At 37.9% G+C, this 11,976-nt stretch overlaps 1 protein-coding gene across 1 annotated transcript in view; it reads left to right on the forward strand.

The window, feature by feature from the left end:
* eys (eyes shut homolog) overlaps positions 1–11,903 on the forward strand; it is a 255,068-nt gene extending 243,165 nt beyond the window's left edge. Inside the window, 6 exon segments of the mRNA XM_058384541.1 lie at positions 79–245; positions 751–895; positions 5,120–5,294; positions 5,876–6,048; positions 8,151–8,312; positions 9,375–11,903. Coding sequence (XP_058240524.1) covers positions 79–245; positions 751–895; positions 5,120–5,294; positions 5,876–6,048; positions 8,151–8,312; positions 9,375–10,573 — 2,021 coding nt within the window. The 3' untranslated portion in view covers positions 10,574–11,903.
* The last annotated feature ends 73 nt before the right edge of the window (positions 11,904–11,976 follow it).

The following is an 11,976-nucleotide window of genomic DNA, read 5'->3' on the forward strand; positions in this document are numbered from 1 at the left end:
ATTCATCTGATAATTGGCATGTATGAGTTCTGCACAAAACTTACTGACTCTATATCTGATTGTATATCTGTCCAAAAGAGATGACTGGAGATGACTTCTTTGCCTTGGGGGTGAGAAACAGACGAATCATCCATAGGTTCAACCTCGGTTCCGGGCTGGCTACCATCGTCAGTGACCCCTTAAACCCGAGGGTCAGAATACACACTGTGCACTTTGGACGATATCTAAGGAAAGGATGGATGAAGGTGCTCTTTCATTTTACTCAATTACAAGCAATGTACATGTTTAGGCACATGTTCCAACAATTATGGCTCATTGTGGTATTGAAACAGCCATATTATCCATGGACATGGAGTGCAACAGTGTTTATGATTTTATTTATTTTTTATCATTAGTGATACACTTATTACATAGATAGACACCAGCTATTTTATACTGGCAAGAACAACTGACTCCAAACATATCATTTTTAATATTCCTTTTTTATTTTCCCTTAGTAAGTTGGTTCAGCTAAACATTACATTGTTTGAAGACATTATGTATAGCCCAGATTTTTACTGCTAGTTATATGGAGCAGAACATTTTATCCAGAATTCTGCAGATGTATTCTACAAAATCAGAGATACTGTATGACCTGGGTCAATGGCACATCCATTAGGTATTAAACAGAACAGTTTGAGAGCATGCTATTGACCCAACAGTAAAATATACATTTCAGTGCCAGATAACCTTTTAGCGGTGTCTACTTAGGTTGATGGGCAAAGGAACAAGACGGGGTCGAGTCCCGGTATTCTGGAAGCTTTGACCACCTTTAGTCCACTCTACGTGGGCGGCTTCGGCGAACATATCCCTGAGATGCTGCCTTTAGGCGCCCGATTCAATAATAGCTTTCAAGGTAAGATAATTGGCTATACAACTTCATCTTAATTAAACTAATTGATGTTCCAGTGTCTCTTTGTTTATTGAATCTGAGCAAGCACAGCATAGAGTAACTCTTAAAGGCATTTAATACTATTGAATGTTACAGGCTTGTAATGAACCTCATTTCAGTTTCATGATGCAGCTCAGGGGGCGAATTCAATTTGCAAAAATCTGCATAGGAATTTTGTTACTGATTATAAAGCAAGCGGTTTTGCATTCCAGTTAGGCTCCGTAATTGACTGAATGGAATAGAGCCCTATGTAAATTCACAGGGGATTTACCTATTCTTTTCCATGGTTTTAAAAAGGATTGAGGTGAAATAAGGTTTTAAGAGGGGTGCTGATGAGTAGAAATACTTTAATATATTAGGTGTGATTGCAAAGCAGACTGAATGTCAGCTGTGTTAAAAATTTTAGTTGGTCTTAAATGGTAAAATGAACACTTAACAGCCACCTCAATAGGAACACCTGTATACCTGCGCATTCATTCAGCCAATCCTCTGTCAGCAGCTCAGTGCATAAAATCATGCAGATACAGGACAGGTTAAGAGATAATGTCTAAAGTAACTTGATCTTAGATCTCTACTTTGACTGTAGTACACTTCTTGGTATTTTAGAAACTAAAACTTTTTTTTTTTTTACAGACAACAGTCTCCAGAGTTTACACTGAAATCTTGAATGTTGGAGAGAGAAAAAAACCTCTAGTGAGCAGCACTTATGCAGGCTGGCATGCTTTGTTAATAAGAGTGTTCAGAGGAGAATTGCCCAGACCAGTTAGAGCTGACAGGAAAGCAATAGAAACTCGAATAAGCACTCGTTACTGCTCTGGTGAGCAGAAAAGCATCTCAGAATGCACAGCACACAGAACTTTTCGATAGATGGACCACAACAGCAGCAGATTACATCAGGTTCCACTTCTGTCACCCAAGAACAGGAATCTGAAGCAGGTTCAGGGAATCTGGCCAAGTAATGATGGATAAAAAATATCACCTGGCCTGGACCAGTAGGTTCATAATTTTATGCATTATTCTTCTGCCACTTGATTGGCTGATTGAATAACAGCATAAATAAGCAGGTGTACTGGTGTTCCTAGTAAAGTGGCCAGTGGGCACATTTATAAGGAGGATTAAAAAATTAGATGGGTTAGATTTGTTCTTTCCAAATGATAAATGGTTATAGAGCTCTGTCCTTTTTTTCTCAGTTCTAGCAATCGTTTATTATTTAGTGTGAAACACTAAAGTGCAGAGTGTGTCATCATATTAAAATGACTTTGATTCACCGGTTGCCTGCATTTCAATAAAATGCTTGTCACCTATTTAGGTCTGCTAGCTAACTTGGCAGCTTAATATATTTCCTGTGCATGCAGGCACATTGCAGATAACAAATCTCAAAAAGTCAACTGCCATCTCCAGGCAATCCCGTAATATAAATCCTTCTGTCTTAACCGGCCTCTAATTGGAATAGCTAGAGGTAAATTTGCAGCTAATGCACTCCGTGGGCAGTTGTAAGTGAGCTATGGTCCCCTAGGAAGTGTCAACAAACACAATGCAACACTAATAAAGTGCCATCAATATCTTCGGGCAGTGATGTGTGAGGTGTGTGTGTGTCTGTTACATGAAAGGAATCAGCACATATAATTACCAGTCAAAGGTCTGACACACAGACATCTATTAATAGATTGATCAAATGAAGAACTAAAAGCTCGTTTGTAATGATTTTCACTGCTGCACACTCCGATGCAGTGGATGTTTCAGTGAAGGACAGTGTTTGTGTGCATAGAGGTCTTGTTCTCTCTTCCTTCCTCTAACTCTAACACAAAAAAATCACCAATTTAAACCATCTGCCTCCTGTCAAGTGTGAGTATTTACTGTTTTCCTACAAAAATGCAAGTTGGTAATGAATATTCAGAAATGAAAGCAGCATTTTCTGAATTTCTCAAACACAGGGATTATTAATTCAGTGGCCTCAGACTGTAGTTGGTGTAGTTACACATGGGGTAAAGTTTTCTGTTTAATTTTCTTACATGATATCAGATTAAGTTTTAGGTCCAGTACTGCTGTCTGACACTTTGTGACCTAAGAACTCCATCCTGAATTTCTCCTTTTGGGTTTTGCGAATACATTTAGAAAAACTATGGAATGTTATTTGTGGTCAAAACTAAATACATCAGAAAGACCTGACTGGACACCATCTTAAATAAAATAATAAACTACACTTGGTCCTTTAAACCTCATTTGCTTCACAGAAGAAATTCTTTTATAATTTGACAAATCAAAATAACAAAATAGTGGGATCAGACATTAAAAACATTTACCTTTTTTTGCCAGTGCAGTATATAAAATAGTAGATAGATAGATAGATAGATAGATAGATAGATAGATAGATAGATAGATAGATAGATAGATAGATAGATAGATAGATAGATAGATAGATAGATAGATAGATAGATAGATAGATAGATATTTGAATGGACAGACCTGACAAAGAGACAGACAGACACATAGATAGATAGATAGATAGATAGATAGATAGATAGATAGATAGATAGATAGATAGATAGATAGATAGATAGATAGATAGATAGATAGATAGATAGATATTTGAATGGACAGCCCTGACAAAGAGACAGACAGACACATAGATAGATAGATAGATAGATAGATAGATAGATAGATAGATAGATAGATAGATAGATAGATAGATAGATAGATAGATAGATAGATAGATAGACACACAGACACACAGACACACAGATAGATAGATAGATAGATAGATAGATAGATAGATAGATAGATAGATAGATAGATAGATAGATAGATAGATAGATAGATAGATAGATAGATAGACTCACTAAAGTAGAAAGGACCAAGAGGAGTGTATCATTAGTCGTGGATGACTTATAGCTATGAACATTGTTCAATAATGGCGAAAAGGAAAAAGGTATATAAATAACATATGTCAGACACCATAACTGTGGTGACCTTGGTGTGTGTGTCTACGTATGAATACGGTGGCATTCAGTTAGTAGTTATAAGGGAAAAGTTCAGTTAGTAGTTATAAGGGAAAAGTTCAGTTAGTAGTTATAAGGGAAAAGTTCAGTTAGTAGTTATAAGGGAAAAGTTCAGTTAGTAGTTATAAGGGAAAAGTTCAGTTAGTAGTTATAAGGGAAAAGTTCAGTTAGTAGTTATAAGGGAAAAGTTCAGTTAGTAGTTATAAGGGAAAAGTTCAGTTAGTAGTTATAAGGGAAAAGTGAAACAGAATTGTCACACAGGGATTTTCAATAAACTGATCCAGTCGCTCTGGATATAAGGTTAAGTTCCTGCATGGTACAAGTTTCATATTATTGTCCTGAATACATTGTCATGAATATACTGCTGGGGTATTTTTTTTTCATTTACCTGACGTCAGCTATTATTTACATAGACTTCACAACAAACAAACAAGCAAATAACTTTTGCTAAATAACGCTAATTAGTTTAGCCCTTGATGATAAATGATGCTTCATTTGGTTTTTCTGCTCTGTATAAGAATATAAAGATAAGAGACTTGAGCATGTCGAAGGCCACACTACATTTTTGCATCCATTTTACATTTCACCAACCTCTGATTAGCATAAATGCTATTTTGTTCAGTATGAAAGGTAGTTTGTGTTCAGTTATATCTCTCAGGAGAGGAGAGTCTCTGTATGCCAGCGTTGGAGCTTAACATAAGGTGCACTGTGAATAATAGCTGATTAGCTAGATTTGTGGGCTTCAACAGCTGGTGACCCAGAATGCTGAATTTGCTGCATCTTCAAATTGCTACTTTAATGATCACAGTATGTTCTCAGGCTGAGATACTGTTTGGTAACCGTAAGCCAATGCATACATTTTCGGGTACAATCAAAGCCTACATGAAACGAAGCAATTATAATCTGTTTATCTACAGGAGAGAAGTGACTCACATATATGAATGAGTCACGTATCTGAATCACAAGTTCATGTCACTTTTTTCCTTGTGTAGATGCTGTCCACCGGGGTAAGAATAGCTGGTGATAATTGAATAAGTACAGTGTGTAAAACTTTAGCTTTGTTTTACTGGGTGAAAAAATCGACATGAATATATTTCCTAGGAAATTTTTCTTCTCCTCTCTATTTTATACATGCGTAAATATAGAAAAATCAAATATATTGATGCATAATGTGTTTTTGTATGCAAAGGTTGCATTTTCGATGTGCAATTCCGGACCAGACGTGACAGGAAGTTCCACACACTGGACAGGCCAGAAATTCAGCCTGTATCTTCCCGCAGTGTGGGTCAGTGTGGGGTCTCTCCATGTAGTCTGCTTTCTTGTCACAATGGAGGCACGTGTGTCGACTCTGGATCCTCTGTGTAGTAAGACTTCATTTATCATATATACAAATCATATGGTTTGGTATTATCTGGCTGTCATGTTAGTGATGGACTGAATGTTGGGTGCTGAGCATAAGTCTTCAGCTGCACTAACTAGCTGCATCTTTTTAATATTCACTTTATGTTAAATGTATCAGTAGGAAAGATTTCCAAACATTCATTTTCTCTAAAGAACAAGTTCTGCACAAGTTCTGCAGCAGATGGTATGGCCTCCGCAGGGCCCTGATCTCAACATAATTGAGGCTGTCTAGGAGAAGAGACAGCCAAAATCTGTTTAAAAAAACTGGCAGTTTCTCCAAGATGTTAAAAACATAACAGCTGATTTACTTATGCATGAGTTTAAGAGGCTGTATCGATATTAAGAACATATATTGATTAGACTGTTTGTTTCACCACTACAAATTTTGTACAGATTATGTATTGCTTGGGAATCTGTGCATGTCTGATTCCGTCAGTTGACTCTTGTGTTTTTTTTGTAGATGTTAAGTTACTATTTAATAACTTTAATATGTGAAAACTTGGCTTTCCAAACCCTTTTTTAATTTATTCTCCTGACACTTCAGCTGCCAGTGTGGGTTTGGATGGAAAGGTGCTCTCTGCTCTGAGAGAGTGTCCTTCTGTGATTTGGAACACATCCCGCCTCCCTCATGTGCCCGTGGTTCTACATGTGTTCCGCTTCCTGAAGGCTACAGCTGTCAGTGTTCCCTGGGCACCGGCGGACAGTTCTGCCAGGAAGGTTAGCTGCTGAAGTACATTGGGGAATGAATCTTTGTTATAATTGTTAATTACTGTGAAATTAGTGTTCCTCCCAGTCACTACAGAGAACAGCAATTATGAGACTTCATTGAAAAGCTTTGGGTCTATGCAAAAGCAGTAATGCAGGCTAAATGTCAAAGGAGGTGATTTCTCTAACAAGTATCCAATCGAATATCCCTTTAATTTGTCAAGATTTGTGCTTTAGTTGGTTTAGTTTCAAAGCTAATAGAAAGTCCTGAGACAGATACACAAATGTCACAGTAAAGTCCAGAGCCTGTCCCAGGAACACTGGGTGTGAGGGGACACGGGTTCATCAAAGAGCACATGAGAAGGACATGTTCATACACTCATTCACACCGAGGGGCAATCCATCTATCACCATTTTTAGGAGGTGAGGGGAAATGTGAGGATGTGGAGAACATGTGAAACTCAACACACACAAAGGCCAGGGTTAAGTGTGGATATGGGGACCGTAGATCTGTGAACAGTAACTCAATCACACAGAACTGTTGTTGTTGTTGTTGTTGTTTTTTAATATTATGATATTAGTCAAGTGTAAAACATTACGTTAGTAATAAATGCTTGGAATACATAGATCTGTTTAGTCACATGCAATTTCAATTGACAGTGCAATCTTTTACTTTTACCAGCTAAGGGTGACCAGCCATTTTATTTATATTTCACATATTATAAAATAAAAATCATTAGAATTCATAGACAGTCCCATCTAAATGTACTGGACAGTCAAGGCCATTTCTTTTGTTTACCCTAAAAATATTTAGTTTGGGGGTTAAAGATGAACAAGATGATAGATGTTCATTTCCTGATATTTACACCTAGGTGTGTTAAACAACTTAGAACATGGCATGGTGGCAGACATTTGCTGTAATATTTGGTTTCATTCTTTTTGGTGATGCTTTTCCAGATTTTATCACAGATACTTTTAGTTGTTGTTTGTTTTGGGGGTTTCTCCTCTTCAGGATGTGAAATGCTTTTCAAAAGGGTTATGGTCTGGTGATTGACTTGGCCAGTCTAAACCCTGGTCTAAAGTCCTCTGTTGAGTTAGTAGTATGTATTGTTTCATTGGCTTACAGCATGATAAAGTTTCTCCTGAAAACATGGATGCATTTTTCTGTAAATTCTGCTGCTACAGTGTACCATGAGTTACAAGCCATGACACTCCACCATGTTTGACCTTATATGTTTTGGATCTTAAGCAGGTCCGTTCTTTATCCACACTTTAGGCTTTCCATCACTTTGGTAGAGGATACTGTCGGTTCTAGCACTTTCTGTACGTTATTTCTTTCTGAATTCCAATCTGGCCTTTGGATTCTTGCTGCATCTACTAATGGTTTGCATCTTTTGTGTTCTGGTCTCTGAAAGTTTTCTTCGAGCAATGGATTGTGATCTTCACCCCTGCCATGTGGAGGTTGTTGATGATGCTACTGTCTGGTGTTCTAGGGGGTTTTCTTCACGGCTCTCAAAATGTTTGTCATTAACTGCTGTTATTTTCCTTCTCTGACCTGTTCGATGTCTGGTTGTTAGTACACCCGTGTTTTTTTTTTCTTTTCTTTTTCAGAACATTTTATATAGTACTGGCCATGTCCATTGCTTGTGCGATGGCTCTGATCGATTTTTCCTCTTTTCTCAGCGTCGAAATGGCTTGCTTTTCTCTCAGACAGCTCTCTGGCGTTCACGCTGTTTTGTCCTGTTTAACAACAAATACTGTCTTCGCAAGCGAAAACCCAGAATTCAAACCAAGAGTGAAGTGACATTCAGAGATATTAATTGTTTAAACAATCAGGGCACACTAAGGCAAGACAAACACTATGCTCTTAGTTGTTTTACACATCCCGATTTAATATTAGGAATATTATATTAATAAATATTATGAATTCTTATTTATCATCTCATATTCATATGATCTCAAACTCAATTGTTTTCAATGCTTGCTGTTCAGATACTTTTGAAGGGGACTGTATATATTTTAAGCATTTTCACTAAAAAAAAAAAAAAGCAAAATGTTTATAGCAGAATGTCCTATATATTGTTAAAGTCTCATTATTACTATCTTTCCTAAAGCTCTGTCCATCAGCGACCCATTTTTTGAAGCTAACCAGACCTCCTGGATGGCTTTTCCCCCCGTACACATGAGACACAGAACACACCTTCTACTGCAGTTCAAGACGATTTCACTGGAAGGCATCCTGTTCTACACAGCACAGTATCCGAGCGCTCGAGCCGGTATGAAAAACTGTCTCCAGCTTGAGTCTTTCAAATTAATATTGTGTTTATTCCTAAGTACATAATTAACTACAGTAAAGTTCTCCAGCTGCAGTCCTAGACAGCTACATTGTCAGATTTTATCCACATCTTCTACCACTCTGTCAGCTAAAAAAGAAAGGAAAAAAAAAACTTGATGATTACAATGATAATTAGGTTTGATAATTAGCTGAAAGAGTTTTGTTCAACAGGGTGCAGCTAAAAATGTAAAACAGTGTGGAACTAAACTAGAGATTCCTAGGAGGTGATACACGCAGGGCACAGATGATGGGGATGCTGAAACTGTACAACTGTTTCTTATGAAGAAACTCATGGAGAAAGATGTAATCAGGCTTATGAAATGAAACCACAAAATTTTAATTCTTTTCATTTTAATTAATGAAATAGGCAATAGGCAAATAAAACCACAAAAAGCTACTGATTTTTACATGTTGGCCCAAGCTAAACCCCACAAATTACATTAGCAGCTTCAGTGCATTTTAGATTATAATGTTAATTCAGAAAATGAATCTGATTGTGTAATAAATGTGCTAAATAATAAACCTGTGTATGTCATATTACTTTATTTAATGATATAACAGTTCTTATAATGCACTTATGTAGATAAGCTGGAATGATTAGAATCTCTGAGACACTGAAACTCATATGGCCATGGTGTGGAGTGGATGCTCCTTTTAGCTTAATGATGGGTAAAGGATGCAGTGTGTAAAACAGCATCTGCGAGCATTCTCTGTTGTGTAACCTCGCCTCACTAGTGTCCAAAACTCATTCTTGATCCTTTTCATATCCAAGCAATCCTGTGAGAACTCATGCACACCGTTTCACTCCATGCACTGTGATATCAGATGTCCATTAAAGTTAAGAAACTAAATCTATAAAGAGTAGGACGTAGTTTTGGACACAATGTCTTGCATCTCCATCTTTGTTATCAGGTCCTGATAACTGAAAGGAAAAAAATTGTTGCTATTTGACTGGGGCTATATGCGAAGAAAATAAACTCTCTAATCTTTGTCTTCCCTCAAGGTGACTTCATCAGTCTCTCTGTGTCTGGAGGATTTGTACAACTCCGCTATAATCTTGGTGACACAACAATTGTTCTACAGTCTCCAAACAGAGTGGACCTGCTAGGTAGCACATGGCACACAGTGAAAGCTGGGAGAGAGGGAAACCAAGGCTATCTGGTTCTAGATGAGCACAGTGTCATTCGTAACACCTCTAAGGGCATGACTACTCTGGATCTCTCCACTGAAGTTTTCATTGGCGGTGTGTCTGTCATGAATTCTGTTTCCCCAGATGCAGTGGAGAAAGAGCCAATTGGCTTCAGCGGGAGTATTCGCGAGGTTATCATCAATGGTCATGAGCTTGAGCTCACAGAGAGAGGGGCTCTACGAGGGGTGAACGTGAAGGATTGGGATGGTACACAGTGTGGGTATAAAGTGTGTAGGAATGGGGGTTACTGCCAAGCAGACAGCCATGATTCGGTCATTTGCATTTGCCCTGCAGAATGGACGGGCTCATACTGTGAGCAATCTATTTTTTGCATAGGTGCTCTCTGCCAACACGGTTCTCTTTGCATTCCAAACATTACATCAGCCACATATTCCTGCATGTGTGGCCTCGGATGGCAAGGAACCTACTGCGAGCAGCGAGTGTCCATGAGAACCATTCACTTTGTTGGGAATTCATATTTAAAACACAGAGACCCAAAGTACAACATGAGAGATTTGATGCATACGCACTTATCATTTAATCTCTCAGCGAGCTCAGGAAATGGACTGATTCTGTGGATGGGCCAGGCAGAGAGTGAAGATGATGATTATCTTGCTGTGGGACTTCAAGACTGTCATCTGAAAATTGCGGTCAACCTTGGTGAGAAGATTGCCGTTCCTCTCATTTCCCGAAACACAACCCTGTGCCACGACGAATGGAATTACGTATCTATTACTCTCAATCACACTGTCATCCAAGCTTATGTTAATGAAAAGAAGGTTATTTTTGAAGATATAGACCCCTTTGAGCACTATGTTTCCATTAACTATGGAGGTGTTTATTATTTCGGAGGCTTTGAACTGAACAGAGATGTAGGATGGGTTACGTCTGGTCTATTTACAGCAGGGTTTGTAGGGAGTGTCAAAGATGTTCTGTTATATCATGACACAAGTTTAAAGCAGCTTCTAGAAATGTCTGAGGGCTTTAATGTTTTTCAACCAGAGGATAAATAAAGAGTGTGTTTTTTTAAGATAATAATAGTAATATATCAGCAATATAATAGCAGCTGATTTATCTAGTAGAACTTGTGGAGTTTGTGGAGATCTGACCATCACACATATGTGCTTTCTGAGCATCGCGTCCCAGATTTAGTCCCCCTCTGCTGTTATAATAACCTCCACTCTTCTGGGAAGGCTTTGGATTAGATTTTGTAATTTGTAATTATGTCACAAGAGTATTAGTGAGGTCAGGCACTGAGGCCTGGTGTGCAGTCTCTCTTCCACTTCATCCCAAAGGTGTGGATGAGGTCAGGGCTTTGTGCAGGCCACTTGAGTTCTTGTTTCTATGCACCTTGCTTCAGTCAAGTGAAATTGTGATGCTACAGAATACAGAGTCATCCTGTGCTTCCAACTGTGTTTGGGAAAGACATATGCAAGTGAAGGTCAGGTGTCCACATACTTTTAGTAACACAGTGTACTATGTAAGTGTATTTTGTAGATATGTTTTGTGCATTTTGTAGATATACAGCTAGTGATCTGTTTCGATGCACATGAAAAGAGAAAGAGATAGAAAATACATGATAAAAAGAGAACACTGTAGACCCCCACTGGCTGAATATTATTTGTCTGGATACCAATTCTCAGTACTGACACTGACATGGCAGTGTGTGTCATGCTGGTGGAATAGGAATGGAACAGGCACAGCAGTGTTGCTGGGTTTTTTTTACACCTCAGTGGCACGGTCGGTTTAAGAAAAAGGCCACCAACCAAAAGTATCCAGCCAGCATCAATGACTTGTAATTTCTAACTGTACACAGTGTAGGTGTGTGTTATATGATTAAACAGTACTCAAAAAACATCAACACTTAATGTATTACTGTATGTCAGCACATAATACATTGCTGTACTGGGAATGTTAAAATAAATAATATCTGGTCTGTGGTGGTCAGTTTCTACTGATGAATAGGGTACAACTAGATAGAACTGATGAGGCATATCTCAATTAGCAACCAAGTGTATGGTATAAAGTTTTACTGAAAACGTTGTTTATTGGCTTGTTTGTTAAAAATGGATTGCTTTTAAAATTGTCTTTAACCCATTCATTTATCCATATTAGAAGGTAAGGTTCATGTGGTACTTGTTTTCATGGATCTCCAAAATAAGAAATAAATACTTAAATATCTTCTATCTATCCTACTCATTCTCCAGATATTATGCTTTTGGACCAAAGACAATCCACAGTGATTAAGGTGTGAGCATGTCGGATGTGGTGTACATGCTTAATAGAAAGTTTAAGTAATTCATTGGTAAAGTCAGACTTTATTCATATTCCAGTTGTTTAATTGTGCACAGAAAAAAACATAAAAATCTCTGTTCTATCATCAACACTTGCTGGTGTTTTATTTAAAATAATCCAA

This window comes from Hemibagrus wyckioides, linkage group LG29 (genome assembly GCF_019097595.1).
Source record: "Hemibagrus wyckioides isolate EC202008001 linkage group LG29, SWU_Hwy_1.0, whole genome shotgun sequence".
Taxonomy (NCBI): domain Eukaryota; kingdom Metazoa; phylum Chordata; class Actinopteri; order Siluriformes; family Bagridae; genus Hemibagrus; species Hemibagrus wyckioides.